The 16,832-nt window shown below is 45.1% G+C and overlaps 1 protein-coding gene across 1 annotated transcript in view; it reads right to left on the bottom strand.

Annotated features, from left to right (window-relative positions):
* Window positions 1-12,459, bottom strand: part of LOC311123541 (exocyst complex component 6-like) — a gene marked incomplete at both ends in the record, with an annotated part of 115,856 nt that extends 103,397 nt beyond the window's left edge. Inside the window, 2 exons of the mRNA XM_084197788.1 lie at window positions 1,600-1,645; window positions 12,420-12,459. Of these exons, the coding sequence (XP_084053914.1) occupies window positions 1,600-1,645; window positions 12,420-12,459 (86 nt within the window). The remainder of the gene's footprint in view (window positions 1-1,599; window positions 1,646-12,419) is intronic.
* Window positions 12,460-16,832: the final 4,373 nt, after the last annotated feature.

Genomic DNA, 16,832 nt, shown 5'->3' with positions numbered 1-16,832 from the left:
GGAGTACCTGGAAGACAGACACCTCTCTCTAGTCTGGAGTACCTGGAAGACACGACACCTCTCTCTAGTCTGGAGTACCTGGAAGACAGACACCTCTCTCTAGTCTGGAGTACCTGGAAGACAGACACCTCTCTCTAGTCTGGAGTACCTGGAAGACAGACACCTCTCTCTAGTCTGGAGTACCTGGAAGACAGACACCTCTCTCTAGTCTGGAGTACCTGGAAGACAGACACCTCTCTCTAGTCTGGAGTACCTGAAAGACAGACACCTCTCTCTAGTCTGGAGTACCTGGAAGACAGACACCTCTCTAGTCTGGAGTATCTGAAAGACAGACACCTCTCTAGTCTGGAGTACCTGGAAGACAGACACCTCTCTCTAGTCTGGAGTATCTGAAAGACAGACACCTCTCTAGTCTGGAGTATCTGGAAGACAGACACATCTCTCTAGTCTGGAGTATCTGAAAGACAGACACCTCTCTCTAGTCTGGAGTATCTGGAAGACAGACACCTCTCTCTAGTCTAGAGTATCTGAAAGACAGACACCTCTCTCTAGTCTGGAGTATCTGAAAGACAGACACCTCTCTCTAGTCTGGTTGGCTTTCATACTGTTACTGTACAAATGGTTTCCATTCACTCTGTTGATCGAGGTTTTTATTACTGAAAACACTCAATCCTGTATTCGTTAAGGATGATTAGATATCGGAGGACGAATGAATACTGTATCGGTAAATAAGCTTGAAAGAGGGAAACGTGTACTAGTTGAAATATACTGGTTGTGGCGCCACACAGTAGATTGTCTTTATCAGTGTTGCAGAGTAAAGGATTGTTTGTGTGAAAGGGCTGGGTGGTGTTTACTGTGAGTGGCATGACAGGTCACCATGTCCTAACCCACTGATGACATCACACATAATAACACCATGTCCTAACCCTCTGATGACATCACACATAATAACACCATGTCCTAACCCACTGATGACATCACACATAATAACACCATGTCCTAACCCACTGATGACATCACACATAATAACGCCATGTCCTAACCCACTGATGACATCACACATAATAACGCCATGTCCTAACCCACTGATGACATCACACATAATAACACCATGTCCTAACCCACTGATGACATCACACATAATAACACCATGTCCTAACCCACTGATGACATCACACATAATAACACCATGTCCTAACCCACTGATGACATCACACATAATAACACCATGTCCTAACCCACTGATGACATCACACATAATAACACCATGTCCTAACCCACTGATGACATCACACATAATAGCACCATGTCCTAACCCACTGATGACATCACACATAATAGCACCATGTCCTAACCCACTGATGACATCACACATAATAACAACATGTCCTAACCCACTGATGACATCACACATAATAACACCATGTACTAACCCACTGATGACATCACACATAATAACACCATGTCCTAACCCACTGATGACATCACACATAATAACACCATGTCCTAACCCACTGATGACATCACACATAATAACACCATGTCCTAACCTTGATGACAACAATGAACATAGTGAGGAGAGTAAGGAAGTGCAGTTACCTTTTAGATTCAAGCTGCTCCTTCAATTTACTGTACATTTCTAACACTGCAAAGGAAGAAATAAGAGAGGAGAGTTAGCTTTTAGAACAGAAAGAAGAGAGGAGAGGTAGCTTTTAGAACAGAAAGAAGAGAGGGGAGAGGTAGCTTTTAGAACAGAAAGAAGAGAGGGGAGAGGTAGCTTTTAGAACAGAAAGAAGAGAGGGGAGAGGTAGCTTTTAGAACAGAAAGAAGAGGGGAGAGGTAGCTTTTAGAACAGAAAGAAGAGAGGGGAGAGGTAGCTTTTAGAACAGAAAGAGGGGAGAGGTAGCTTTTAGAACAGAAAGAAGAGAGGGGAGAGGTAGCTTTTAGAACAGAAAGAAGAGAGGGAGAGGTAGCTTTTAGAACAGAAAGAAGAGAGGGGAGAGGTAGCTTTTAGAACAGAAAGAAGAGAGGGGAGAGGTAGCTTTTAGAACAGAAAGAGGGGAGAGGTAGCTTTTAGAACAGAAAGAGGGGAGAGGTAGCTTTTAGAACAGAAAGAAGAGAGGTAGCTTTTAGAACAGAAAGAAGAGGGGAGAGGAAGCTTTTAGAACAGAAAGAGGGGAGAGGTAGCTTTTAGAACAGAAAGAGGGGAGAGGTAGCTTTTAGAACAGAAAGAAGAGAGGGGAGAGGTAGCTTTTAGAACAGAAAGAAGAGGGGAGAGGTAGCTTTTAGAACAGAAAGAAGAGAGGGGAGAGGTAGCTTTTAGAACAGAAAGAAGAGAGGGAGAGGTAGCTTTTAGAACAGAAAGAAGAGAGGGGAGAGGTAGCTTTTAGAACAGAAAGAGGGGAGAGGTAGCTTTTAGAACAGAAAGAGGGGAGAGGTAGCTTTTAGAACAGAAAGAGGGGAGAGGTAGCTTTTAGAACAGAAAGAAGAGAGGGGAGAGGTAGCTTTTAGAACAGAAAGAAGAGGGGAGAGGTAGCTTTTAGAACAGAAAGAGGGGAGAAGTAGCTTTTAGAACAGAAAGAAGAGAGGGGAGAGGTAGCTTTTAGAACAGAAAGAAGAGAGGGAGAGGTAGCTTTTAGAACAGAAAGAAGAGAGGGGAGAGGTAGCTTTTAGAACAGAAAGAAGAGAGGGAGAGGTAGCTTTTAGAACAGAAAGAAGAGAGGAGAGGTAGCTTTTAGAACAGAAAGAAGAAAGGAGAGGTAGCTTTTAGAACAGAAAGAAGAGAGGGGAGAGGTAGCTTTTAGAACAGAAAGAAGAAAGGAGAGGTAGCTTTTAGAACAGAAAGAAGAGGGGAGAGGTAGCTTTTAGAACAGAAAGAAGAGGGGACAGGTAGCTTTTAGAACAGAAAGAAGAGGGGAGAGGTAGCTTTTAGAACAGAAAGAAGAGAGGGGGAGAGGTAGCTTTTAGAACAGAAAGAAGAGAGGAGAGAGGTAGCTTTTAGAACAGAAAGAAGAGAGGAGAGAGGTAGCTTTTAGAACAGAAAGAAGAGGGGAGAGGTAGCTTTTAGAACAGAAAGAAGAGAGGAGAGAGGTAGCTTTTAGAACAGAAAGAAGAAGGGAGAGGTAGCTTTTAGAACAGAAAGAAGAGAGGAGAGAGGTAGCTTTTAGAACAGAAAGAAGAGGGGAGAGGTAGCTTTTAGAACAGAAAGAAGAGGGGAGAGGTAGCTTTTAGAACATAAAGAAGAGAGGGGGAGAGGTAGCTTTTAGAACAGAAAGAAGAGAGGAGAGAGGTAGCTTTTAGAACAGAAAGAAGAGGGGAGAGGTAGCTTTTAGAACAGAAAGAAGAGGGGAGAGGTAGCTTTTAGAACAGAAAGAAGAGGGGAGAGGTAGCTTTTAGAACAGAAAGAAGAAAGGAGAGGTAGCTTTTAGAACAGAAAGAAGAGGGGAGAGGTAGCTTTTAGAACAGAAAGAAGAGAGGGGAGAGGTAGCTTTTAGAACAGAAAGAAGAGGGGAGAGGTAGCTTTTAGAACAGAAAGAAGAGGGGACAGGTAGCTTTTAGAACAGAAAGAAGAGGGGAGAGGTAGCTTTTAGAACAGAAAGAAGAAAGGAGAGGTAGCTTTTAGAACAGAAAGAAGAAAGGAGAGGTAGCTTTTAGAACAGAAAGAAGAGGGGAGAGGTAGCTTTTAGAACATAAAGAAGAGAGGGGAGAGGTAGCTTTTAGAACAGAAAGAAGAGGGGAGAGGTAGCTTTTAGAACAGAAAGAAGAGAGGGGAGAGGTAGCTTTTAAAACAGAAAGAAGAGGGGGGAGAGAGGTAGCTTTTAGAACAGAAAGAAGAGAGGGGAGAGGTAGCTTTTAGAACAGAAAGAAGAGGGGGGAGAGGTAGCTTTTAGAACAGAAAGAAGAGGGGAGAGGTAGCTTTTAGAACAGAAAGAAGAAAGGAGAGGTAGCTTTTAGAACAGAAAGAAGAAAGGAGAGGTAGCTTTTAGAACAGAAAGAAGAAAGGAGAGGTAGCTTTTAGAACAGAAAGAAGAGGGGAGAGGTAGCTTTTAGAACAGAAAGAAGAGGGGAGAGGTAGCTTTTAGAACAGAAAGAAGGAAGGAGAGGTAGCTTTTAGAACAGAAAGAAGAAAGGAGAGGTAGCTTTTAGAACAGAAAGAAGAGGGGAGAGGTAGCTTTTAGAACAGAAAGAAGAAAGGAGAGGTAGCTTTTAGAACAGAAAGAAGAAATGAGAGGTAGCTTTTAGAACAGAAAGAAGAAAGGAGAGGTAGCTTTTAGAACAGAAAGAAGAAAGGAGAGGTAGCTTTTAGAACAGAAAGAAGAAAGGAGAGGTAGCTTTTAGAACAGAAAGAAGAAAGGAGAGGTAGCTTTTAGAACAGAAAGAAGAGAGGGGGAGAGGTTGCTTTTAGAACAGAAAGAAGAAAGGAGAGGTAGCTTTTAGAACAGAAAGAAGAGGGGAGAGGTAGCTTTTAGAACAGAAAGAAGAGAGGAGAGGTAGCTTTTAGAACAGAAAGAAGAAAGGAGAGTTAGCTTTTAGAACAGAAAGAAGAGAGGAGAGGTAGCTTTTAGAACAGAAAGAAGAGGGGAGAGGTAGCTTTTAGAACAGAAAGAAGAAAGGAGAGGTAGCTTTTAGAACAGATAGAAGAAAGGAGAGGTAGCTTTTAGAACAGAAAGAAGAAAGGAGAGGTAGCTTTTAGAACAGAAAGAAGAGGGGAGAGGTAGCTTTTAGAACAGAAAGAAGAGGGGAGAGGTAGCTTTTAGAACAGAAAGAAGAGAGGGGAGAGGTAGCTTTTAGAACAGAAAGAGGGGAGAGGTAGCTTTTAGAACAGAAAGAAGAGAGGGGAGAGGTAGCTTTTAGAACAGAAAGAAGAGGGGAGAGGTAGCTTTTAGAACAGAAAGAAGAGAGGAGAGAGGTAGCTTTTAGAACAGAAAGAAGAGGGGAGAGGTAGCTTTTAGAACAGAAAGAAGAGGGGAGAGGTAGCTTTTAGAACATAAAGAAGAGAGGGGGAGAGGTAGCTTTTAGAACAGAAAGAAGAGAGGAGAGAGGTAGCTTTTAGAACAGAAAGAAGAGGGGAGAGGTAGCTTTTAGAACAGAAAGAAGAGGGGAGAGGTAGCTTTTAGAACAGAAAGAAGAAAGGAGAGGTAGCTTTTAGAACAGAAAGAAGAGGGGAGAGGTAGCTTTTAGAACAGAAAGAAGAGAGGGGACAGGTAGCTTTTAGAACAGAAAGAAGAGGGGAGAGGTAGCTTTTAGAACAGAAAGAAGAAAGGAGAGGTAGCTTTTAGAACAGAAAGAAGAAAGGAGAGGTAGCTTTTAGAACAGAAAGAAGAAAGGAGAGGTAGCTTTTAGAACAGAAAGAAGAGGGGAGAGGTAGCTTTTAGAACAGAAAGAAGAGAGGGGAGAGGTAGCTTTTAGAACAGAAAGAAGAGAGGGGAGAGGTAGCTTTTAAAACAGAAAGAAGAGGGGGGAGAGAGGTAGCTTTTAGAACAGAAAGAAGAGAGGGGAGAGGTAGCTTTTAGAACAGAAAGAAGAGGGGGGAGAGGTAGCTTTTAGAACAGAAAGAAGAGGGGAGAGGTAGCTTTTAGAACAGAAAGAAGAAAGGAGAGGTAGCTTTTAGAACAGAAAGAAGAAAGGAGAGGTAGCTTTTAGAACAGAAAGAAGAAAGGAGAGGTAGCTTTTAGAACAGAAAGAAGAGGGGAGAGGTAGCTTTTAGAACAGAAAGAAGAGGGGAGAGGTAGCTTTTAGAACAGAAAGAAGAAAGGAGAGGTAGCTTTTAGAACAGAAAGAAGAAAGGAGAGGTAGCTTTTAGAACAGAAAGAAGAAATGAGAGGTAGCTTTTAGAACAGAAAGAAGAAAGGAGAGGTAGCTTTTAGAACAGAAAGAAGAAAGGAGAGGTATCTTTTAGAACAGAAAGAAGAAAGGAGAGGTAGCTTTTAGAACAGAAAGAAGAGAGGGGGAGAGGTTGCTTTTAGAACAGAAAGAAGAAAGGAGAGGTAGCTTTTAGAACAGAAAGAAGAGGGGAGAGGTAGCTTTTAGAACAGAAAGAAGAGAGGAGAGGTAGCTTTTAGAACAGAAAGAAGAAAGGAGAGTTAGCTTTTAGAACAGAAAGAAGAGAGGAGAGGTAGCTTTTAGAACAGAAAGAAGAGGGGAGAGGTAGCTTTTAGAACAGAAAGAAGAAAGGAGAGGTAGCTTTTAGAACAGATAGAAGAAAGGAGAGGTAGCTTTTAGAACAGAAAGAAGAAAGGAGAGGTAGCTTTTAGAACAGAAAGAAGAGGGGAGAGGTAGCTTTTAGAACAGAAAGAAGAGGGGAGAGGTAGCTTTTAGAACAGAAAGAAGAAAGGAGAGGTAGCTTTTAGAAAAGAAAGAAGAGGGGAGAGGTAGCTTTTAGAACAGAAAGAAGAGGGGAGAGGTAGCTTTTAGAACAGAAAGAAGAAAGGAGAGGTAGCTTTTAGAACAGAAAGAAGAAAGGAGAGGTAGCTTTTAGAACAGAAAGAAGAAAGGAGAGGTAGCTTTTAGAACAGAAAGAAGAGGGGAGAGGTAGCTTTTAGAACAGAAAGAAGAGAGGGGAGAGGTAGCTTTTAGAACAGAAAGAAGAGGGGAGAGGTAGCTTTTAGAACAGAAAGAAGAAAGGAGAGTTAGCTTTTAGAACAGAAAGAAGAGGGGAGAGGTAGCTTTTAGAACAGAAAGAAGAGGGGAGAGGTAGCTTTTAGAACAGAAAGAAGAAAGGAGAGGTAGCTTTTAGAACAGAAAGAAGAGAGGGCAGAGGTAGCTTTTAGAACAGAAAGAAGAGAGGAGAGGTAGCTTTTAGAACAGAAAGAAGAGGGGAGAGGTAGCTTTTAGAACAGAAAGAAGAGGGGAGAGGTAGCTTTTAGAACAGAAAGAAGAGGGGAGAGTTAGCTTTTAGAACAGAAAGAAGAGGGGAGAGGTAGCTTTTAGAACAGAAAGAAGAGGGGAGAGGTAGCTTTTAGAACAGAAAGAAGAAAGGAGAGGTAGCTTTTAGAACAGAAAGAAGAAAGGAGAGGTAGCTTTTAGAACAGAAAGAAGAAAGGAGAGGTAGCTTTTAGAACAGAAAGAAGAGGGGAGAGGTAGCTTTTAGAACAGAAAGAAGAGGGGAGAGGTAGCTTTTAGAACAGAAAGAAGAAAGGAGAGGTAGCTTTTAGAACAGAAAGAAGAAAGGAGAGGTAGCTTTTAGAACAGAAAGAAGAGGGGAGAGGTAGCTTTTAGAACAGAAAGAAGAGAGGGGAGAGGTAGCTTTTAGAACAGAAAGAAGAGGGGAGAGGTAGCTTTTAGAACAGAAAGAAGAAAGGAGAGTTAGCTTTTAGAACAGAAAGAAGAGGGGAGAGGTAGCTTTTAGAACAGAAAGAAGAGGGGAGAGGTAGCTTTTAGAACAGAAAGAAGAAAGGAGAGGTAGCTTTTAGAACAGAAAGAAGAGAGGGCAGAGGTAGCTTTTAGAACAGAAAGAAGAGAGGGGAGAGGTAGCTTTTAGAACATAAAGAAGAGGGGAGAGGTAGCTTTTAGAACAGAAAGAAGAGGGGAGAGGTAGCTTTTAGAACAGAAAGAAGAGGGGAGAGTTAGCTTTTAGAACAGAAAGAAGAGAGGGGGAGAGGTAGCTTTTAGAACAGAAAGAAGAGAGGAGAGGTAGCTTTTAGAACAAAGAAGAAAGGAGAGGTAGCTTTTAGAACAGAAAGAAGAGAGGAGAGGTAGCTTTTAGAACATAAAGAAGAAAGGAGAGGTAGCTTTTAGAACATAATGAAGAAAGGAGAGGTAGCTTTTAGAACAGAAAGAAGAGGGGAGAGGTAGCTTTTAGAACAGAAAGAAGAGAGGGGAGGTAGCTTTTAGAACAGAAAGAAGAGAGGGGGAGAGGTAGCTTTTAGAACAGAAAGAAGAGAGGGGAGGTAGCTTTTAGAACAGAAAGAAGAGAGGGGGAGAGGTAGCTTTTAGAACAGAAAGAAGAGAGGGGGAGAGGTAGCTTTTAGAACAGAAAGAAGAGAGGGGGGAGGTAGCTTTTAGAACAGAAATAAGAGAGGGGGAGAGGTAGCTTTTAGAACAGAAAGAAGAGAGGGGGAGAGGTAGCTTTTAGAACAGAAAGAAGAAAGGGGGAGAGGTAGCTTTTAGAACAGAAAGAAGAAAGGGGGAGAGGTAGCTTTTAGAACAGAAAGAAGAGAGGGGAGAGGTAGCTTTTAGAACAGAAAGAAGAGGACAGGTAGCTTTTAGAACTGAAAGAAGAGAGGACAGAGGTAGCTTTTAGAACTGAAAGAAGAGAGGACAGAGGTAGCTTTTAGAACAGAAAGAAGAGGGGACAGAGGTAGCTTTTAGAACAGAGAGAAGAGGGGACAGGTAGCTTTTAGAACAGAAAGAAGAGAGGGGAGAGGTAGCTTTTAGAACAGAAAGAAGAGGGGAGAGGTAGCGTTTAGAACAGAAAGAAGAGAGGAGAAGTAGCTTTTAGAACAGAAAGAAGAGGGGAAAGGTAGCTTTTAGAACAGAAAGAAGAGGGGAGAGTTAGCTTTTAGAACAGAAAGAAGAGAGGGGGAGAGGTAGCTTTTAGAACAGAAAGAAGAGAGGAGGAGAGGTAGCTTTTAGAACAGAAAGAAGAGAGGAGAGGTAGCTTTTAGAACAAAGAAGAAAGGAGAGGTAGCTTTTAGAACAGAAAGAAGAGAGGAGAGGTAGCTTTTAGAACATAAAGAAGAAAGGAGAGGTAGCTTTTAGAACATAATGAAGAAAGGAGAGGTAGCTTTTAGAACAGAAAGAAGAGGGGAGAGGTAGCTTTTAGAACAGAAAGAAGAGAGGGGAGGTAGCTTTTAGAACAGAAAGAAGAGAGGGGGAGAGGTAGCTTTTAGAACAGAAAGAAGAGAGGGGAGGTAGCTTTTAGAACAGAAAGAAGAGAGGGGGAGAGGTAGCTTTTAGAACAGAAAGAAGAGAGGGGGAGAGGTAGCTTTTAGAACAGAAAGAAGAGAGGGGGGGAGGTAGCTTTTAGAACAGAAATAAGAGAGGGGGAGAGGTAGCTTTTAGAACAGAAAGAAGAGAGGGGGAGAGGTAGCTTTTAGAACAGAAAGAAGAAAGGGGGAGAGGTAGCTTTTAGAACAGAAAGAAGAAAGGGGGAGAGGTAGCTTTTAGAACAGAAAGAAGAAAGGGGGAGAGGTAGCTTTTAGAACAGAAAGAAGAGGACAGGTAGCTTTTAGAACTGAAAGAAGAGAGGACAGAGGTAGCTTTTAGAACTGAAAGAAGAGAGGACAGAGGTAGCTTTTAGAACAGAAAGAAGAGGGGACAGAGGTAGCTTTTAGAACAGAGAGAAGAGGGGACAGGTAGCTTTTAGAACAGAAAGAAGAGAGGGGAGAGGTAGCTTTTAGAACAGAAAGAAGAGGGGAGAGGTAGCGTTTAGAACAGAAAGAAGAGAGGAGAAGTAGCTTTTAGAACAGAAAGAAGAGGGGAAAGGTAGCTTTTAGAACAGAAAGAAGAGAGGGGAGAGGTAGCTTTTAGAACAGAAAGAAGAGAGGGGAGAGGTAGCTTTTAGAACAGAAAAAAGAGAGGGGGAGAGGTTGCTTTTAGAACAGAAAGAAGAGAGGGGGAGAGGTAGCTTTTAGAACAGAAAGAAGAGAGGGGGAGAGGTAGCTTTTAGAACAGAAAGAAGAGAGGGGGAGAGGTTGCTTTTAGAACAGAAAGAAGAAAGGGGGAGAGGTAGCTTTTAGAACAGAAAGAAGAGAGGGGAGAGGTAGCTTTTAGAACAGAAAGAAGAGAGGGGGAGAGGTAGCTTTTAGAACAGAAAGAAGAGAGGGGAGAGGTAGCTTTTAGAACAGAAAGAAGAGGGGGGGAGAGGTAGCTTTTAGAACAGAAAGAAGAAAGGGGGAGAGGTAGCTTTTAGAACAGAAAGAAGAGAGGGGAGAGGTAGCTTTTAGAACAGAAAGAAGAGAGGGGGAGAGGTAGCTTTTAGAACAGAAAGAAGAGAGGGGAGAGGTAGCTTTTAGAACAGAAAGAAGAGAGGAGAGGTAGCTTTTAGAACAGAAAGAAGAGAGGGGGAGAGGTAGCTTTTAGAACAGAAAGAAGAGGGGAGAGGTAGCTTTTAGAACAGAAAGAAGAGGGGAGAGGTAGCTTTTAGAACAGAAAGAAGAGGGGAGAGGTAGCTTTTAGAACAGAAAGAAGAGAGGGCAGAGGTAGCTTTTAGAACAGAAAGAAGAAAGGAGAGGTAGCTTTTAGAACAGAAAGAAGAGGGGAGAGGTAGCTTTTAGAACAGAAAGAAGAGGGGAGAGGTAGCTTTTAGAACAGAAAGAAGAGAGGGGAGATGTAGCTTTTAGAACAGAAAGAAGAGAGGGGAGAGGTAGCTTTTAGAACAGAAAGAAGAGAGGAGAGGTAGCTTTTAGAACAGAAAGAAGAGAGGGGAGAGGTAGCTTTTAGAACAGAAAGAAGAGAGGGGGAGAGGTAGCTTTTATAACAGAAAGAAGAGAGGGGGAGAGGTAGCTTTTAGAACAGAAAGAAGAGAGGAGAGGTAGCTTTTAGAACAGAAAAAAGAGAGGGGAGAGGTAGCTTTTAGAACAGAAAGAAGAGAGGGCAGAGGTAGCTTTTAGAACACACAACTATATAAAGTCAAGTTAAACATGACTCTTTCTGGAACAAAAACTTTGTTGATCGATACGGTGATGAGAGCTTCCTGTTATTTCAGACGGACATATCAAATAAATGTAGGCTACATGCATCGGTCTGCATGTGTGTGAGATAGTCAACATGTTGCTGATGCAGCATGTCATTGTGTCTCGCCCAGTGTGCGAACAATGTGTTGCATATTGAACACGTTCATATGTTATGGTATGTTATACATCATGTATTACACAGTATACACAGCTGTATTCTCTCCACAGTGGTAGCCATGTTATTAGATGGTATGTTAAATACACTGCTCAAAAAAATAAAAGGGAACACTTAAACAACACATCCTAGATCTGAATGAATGAAATAATCTTATTAAATACTTTTTTCTTTACATAGTTGAATGTGCTGACAACAAAATCACACATAAATTATCAATGGAAATCAAATTTATCAACCCATGGAGGTCTGGATTTGGAGTCACCCTCAAAATTAAAGTGGAAAACCACACTACAGGCTGATCCAACTTTGATGTAATGTCCTTAAAACAAGTCAAAATGAGGCTCAGTAGTGTGTGTGTGGCCTCCACGTGCCTGTATGACCTCCCTACAACGCCTGGGCATGCTCCTGATGAGGTGGCGGATGGTCTCCTGAGGGATCTCCTCCCAGACCTGGACTAAAGCATCCGCCAACTCCTGGACAGTCTGTGGTGCAACGTGGCGTTGGTGGATGGAGCGAGACATGATGTCCCAGATGTGCTCAATTGGATTAAGGTTTGGGGAACGGGCGGGCCAGTCCATAGCATCAATGCCTTCCTCTTGCAGGAACTGCTGACACACTCCAGCCACATGAGGTCTAGCATTGTCTTGCATTAGGAGGAACCCAGGGCCAACCGCACCAGCATATGGTCTCACAAGGGGTCTGAGGATCTCATCTCGGTACCTAATGGCAGTCAGGCTACCTCTGGCGAGCACATGGAGGGCTGTGCGGCCCCCCAAAGAAATGCCACCCCACACCATGACTGACCCACCGCCAAACTCTGTCACATCTGTCACGTGCTCAGTGTGAACCTGCTTTCATCTGTGAAGAGCACAGGGCGCCAGTGGCAAATTTGCCAATCTTGGTGTTCTCTGGCAAATGCCAAACGTCCTGCACGGTGTTGGGCTGTAAGCACAACCCCCACCTGTGGACGTCGGGCCCTCATACCACCCTCATGGAGTCTGTTTCTGACCGTTTGAGCAGACACATGCACATTTGTGGCCTGCTGGAGGTCATTTTGCAGGGCTCTGGCAGTGCTCCTCCTGCTCCTCCTTGCACAAAGGCGGAGGTAGCGGTCCTGCTGCTGGGTTGTTGCCCTCCTATGGCCTCCTCCACGTCTCCTGATGTACTGGCCTGTCTCCTGGTAGCGCCTCCATGCTCTGGACACTACGATGACAGACACAGCAAACATTCTTGTCACAGCTCGCATTGATGTGCCATCCTGGATGAGCTGCACTACCTGAGCCACTTGTGTGGGTTGTAGACTCCGTCTCATGCTACCACTAGAGTGAAAGCACCGCCAGCATTCAAAAGTGACCAAAACATCAGCCAGGAAGCATAGGAACTGAGAAGTGGTCTGTGGTCACCACCTGCAAAACCAGTCCTTTATTGGGGGTGTCTTGCTAATTGCCTATAATTTCCACCTGTTGTCTATTCCATTTGCACAACAGCATGTGAAATTTATTGTCAATCAGTGTTGCTTCCTAAGTGGACAGTTTGATTTCACAGAAGTGTGATTGACTTGGAGTTACATTGTGTTGTTAAAGTGTTCCCTTTATTTTTTTGAGCAGTGTATATATATATCTCACCAGGTATACACAGCTGTATTCTCTCCACAGTGGTAGCCATGTTATTAGATGTTATGGTATATATATATATATCTCACCAGGTATACACAGCTGTATTCTCTCCACAGTGGTAGCCATGTTATTAGATGTTATGGTATATATATATATATATCTCACCAGGTATACACAGCTGTATTCTCTCCACAGTGGTAGCCATGTTATTAGATGTTATGGTATATATATATATATATATCTCACCAGGTATACACAGCTGTATTCTCTCCACAGTGGTAGCCATGTTCCTCTGCTGTATCCGACAGCGAATCACCTCCTCCGTTTGGGCTGTCACCTTACGTAAGAGAGGTCAAAGAGTGTAAGAACTCCCCAATTACCCAGAGAGGTCAGTCAGAGGTGCTTTCTGTCTCAATCTGTACCCCTCTGTCCTCTAACTTGACCACAGGCAACACTGACACAGGGACACGGGGACACAGGGACACAGGGACACGGGGACACGGGGACACGGGGACACGGGGACACGGGGACACGGGGACACGGGGACACGGGGACACGGGGACACGGGGACACGGGGACACGGGGACACGGGGACACGGGGACACGGGGACACGGGGACACAGGGACACGGGGACACAGGGACACAGGGACACAGGGACACGGGGACACAGGGACACGGGGACACGGGGACACAGACTCTTACCTCTCTGCCAGCGTCTTGCAGTCTTCTGTTTGTGTCAGTAACCTGGCCCTTCAAAAAAAACAAGATGACTAATGGTTAGACAACCCCCTGTTGTAGCTGCTCACCTTGTCATCAGATCATCCTCCAGGAGGGCACAGTTAGACAACGGCAGGCACATTCTGATTCAATCTGCGACGGGAACTTGGACTTTTGGTCGGCTTCGAAAGCTTTTATGCGCAGGTAATAGCTTGACAGCCCTTTCCAACAGATTCTGTGACAAACTTCTCAATTCTACGTTGAGGATTTTTGAACTCTACTTGTCTCTGCAGGTCTTGTCAAACAAATTCAATGACCCAATTGACCAGTGGTCCCTTCCTGATAACCTCAATGAGCTCTCTGTACCATTCATTGTCTAGAGTGAAAGGCCCACTGCATTTTGTGGGTAATTAAACATTGGGTTTCAGAGCCTAATACAAACAGTCACTAGCTGGTTGATTCACAGAGTGGAGGGGTCCTGTGGTAACTCAGGCTGGGGTTAGGAGGGCGACAGTAGGGATAGCAGGACCACAGAGAGAGCTTCCCACATCGCTCCCCATGTCTCATTAGCTCATGGTAATCAGGAAGCCATTTATTCTGGGTTTTTTTTAAGTCTCATTCATCTGTGGGAGAAAGAGGGTCAGTGAGCTAGCTGATCTGCTGCCCTGTTAGCTGAACATGCTTCATACAGGCCAGTGGCTGGTCCAGTTCCAACCATCTGCTCATCTAAAGACCACGTTCAGCTGGGAAAGAGAGCTAAAGAGATCTGGCCTGTGCCTCCAACCATCTGCTCACCTAAAGACCACGTTCAGCTGGGGAAGAGAGCTAAAGAGATCTGGCCTGTGCTCATCTAAAGACCACGTTCAGCTGGGGAAGAGAGCTAAAGAGATCTGGCCTGTGCCTCCAACCATCTGCTCACCTAAAGACCACGTTCAGCTGGGAAAGAGAGCTAAAGAGATCTGGCCTGTGCTCATCTAAAGACCACGTTCAGCTGGGAAAGAGAGCTAAAGAGATCTGGCCTGTGCCTCCAACCATCTGCTCACCTATAGACCACGTTCAGCTGGGAAAGAGAGCTAAAGAGATCTGGCCTGTGCCTCGGTGCAGCTGGGCTGGGGAACTTCTGCTCCTGATGTAATGCATCTCATTAGGTTAACTTAGACTGGCTCAGTCCTGGGGAGGGATCATTAGGTTAACTTAGACTGGCTCAGTCCTGGGGAGGGATCATTAGGTTAACTTAGACTGGCTCAGTCCTGGGGAGGGATCATTAGGTTAACTTAGACTGGCTCAGTCCTGGGGAGGGATCATTAGGTTAACTTAGACTGGCTCAGTCCTGGGGGAGGGATCATTAGGTTACCTTAGACTGGCTCAGTCCTGGGGAGGGATCATTAGGTTACCTTAGACTGGCTCAGTCCTGGGGAGGGATCATTAGGTTACCTTAGACTGGCTCAGTCCTGGGGAGGGATCATTAGGTTACCTTAGACTGGCTCAGTCCTGGGGAGGGATCATTAGGTTACCTTAGACTGGCTCAGTCCTGGGGAGGGATCATTAGGTTACCTTAGACTGGCTCAGTCCTGGGGAGGGATCATTAGGTTACCTTAGACTGGCTCAGTCCTGGGGGAGGGATCATTAGGTTACCTTTGACTGGCTCAGTCCTGGGGGAGGGATCATTAGGTTACCTTAGACTGGCTCAGTCCTGGGGAGGGATCATTAGGTTACCTTAGACTGGCTCAGTCCTGGGGGAGGGATCATTAGGTTACCTTTGACTGGCTCAGTCCTGGGGGAGGGATCATTAGGTTACCTTAGACTGGCTCAGTCCTGGGGAGGGATCATTAGGTTACCTTAGACTGGCTCAGTCCTGGGGGAGGGATCATTAGGTTACCTTTGACTGGCTCAGTCCTGGGGGAGGGATCATTAGGTTACCTTAGACTGGCTCAGTCCTGGGGAGGGATCATTAGGTTACCTTAGACTGGCTCAGTCCTGGGGAGGGATCATTAGGTTACCTTAGACTGGCTCAGTCCTGGGGAGGGATCATTAGGTTACCTTAGACTGGCTCCGGACCAGGCCCTAACCCACAGGACTAGAACGAGGAAGAGACGGTGCAGGAGAGCCAAACGAGAGGTCTCCATGACGAGACTACGTTGGGGGGGCAAATAAACTGCCTCTACGCTCCGTTCTATTGGCCAACGTACAATCACTAGAAAACCAACTGGACTGGTGGCTGAACAAGGACATGGATAATATAGATCTAGCTGGTTTTTCTCTGCATCGTCACCGAACGGCAGCTTAGGGTAAAGTTAAGGGGGAGGTGTGTGTCTCCTTGTTAACAACAGCTGGTTTTTCTCTGCATCGTCACCGAACGGCAGCTTAGGGTAAGGTTAAGGGGGGGATGTGTGTCTCCTTGTTAACAACAGCTGGTTTTTCTCTGCATCGTCACCGAACGGCAGCTTAGGGTAAGGTTAAGGGGGAGGTGTGTGTCTCCTTGTTAACAACAGCTGGTTTTTCTCTGCATCGTCACCGAACGGCAGCTTAGGGTAAGGTTAAGGGGGAGGTGTGTGTCTCCTTGTTAACAACAGCTGGTTTTTCTCTGCATCGCCACCGAACGGCAGCTTAGGGTAAGGTTAAGGGGGAGGTGTGTGTCTCCTTGTTAACAACAGCTGGTTTTTCTCTGCATCGTCACCGAACGGCAGCTTAGGGTAAGGTTAAGGGGGAGGTGTGTGTCTCCTTGTTAACAACAGCTGGTTTTTCTCTGCATCGTCACCGAACGGCAGCTTAGGGTAAGGTTAAGGGGGAGGTGTGTGTCTCCTTGTTAACAACAGCTGGTTTTTCTCTGCATCGTCACCGAACGGCAGCTTAGGGTAAGGTTAAGGGGGAGGTGTGTGTCTCCTTGTTAACAACAGCTGGTTTTTCTCTGCATCGTCACCGAACGGCAGCTTAGGGTAAGGTTAAGGGTGAGGTGTGTGTCTCCTTGTTAACAACAGCTGGTTTTTCTCTGCATCGCCACCGAACGGCAGCTTAGGGTAAGGTTAAGGGGGAGGTGTGTGTCTCCTTGTTAACAACAGCTGGTTTTTCTCTGCATCGTCACCGAACGGCAGCTTAGGGTAAGGTTAAGGGGGAGGTGTGTGTCTCCTTGTTAACAACAGCTGTTTTTTCTCTGCATCGTCACCGAACGGCAGCTTAGGGTAAGGTTAAGGGGGAGGTGTGTGTCTCCTTGTTAACAACAGCTGGTGTTTCTCTGCATCGTCACCGAACGGCAGCTTAGGGTAAGGTTAAGGGGGAGGATGTGTGTCTCCTTGTTAACAACAGCTGGTTTTTCTCTGCATCGTCACCGAACGGCAGCTTAGGGTAAGGTTAAGGGGGAGGTGTGTGTCTCCTTGTTAACAACAGCTGGTTTTTCTCTGCATCGTCACCGAACGGCAGCTTAGGGTAAGGTTAAGGGGGGGATGTGTGTCTCCTTGTTAACAACAGCTGGTTTTTCTCTGCATCGTCACCGAACGGCAGCTTAGGGTAAGGTTAAGGGGGAGGTGTGTGTCTCCTTGTTAACAACAGCTGGTTTTTCTCTGCATCGTCACCGAACGGCAGCTTAGGGTAAGGTTAAGGGTGAGGTGTGTGTCTCCTTGTTAACAACAGCTGGTTTTTCTCTGCATCGCCACCGAACGGCAGCTTAGGGTAAGGTTAAGGGGGAGGTGTGTGTCTCCTTGTTAACA

Source organism: Coregonus lavaretus (assembly GCF_964263955.1).
Source record: "Coregonus lavaretus genome assembly, contig: HAP1_SCAFFOLD_1215, whole genome shotgun sequence".
Taxonomy (NCBI): Eukaryota; Metazoa; Chordata; class Actinopteri; order Salmoniformes; family Salmonidae; genus Coregonus; species Coregonus lavaretus.
The sequence above is the reverse complement of the archived record's forward strand: the minus strand, read 5'-3'. Positions and strand labels throughout refer to the sequence as shown.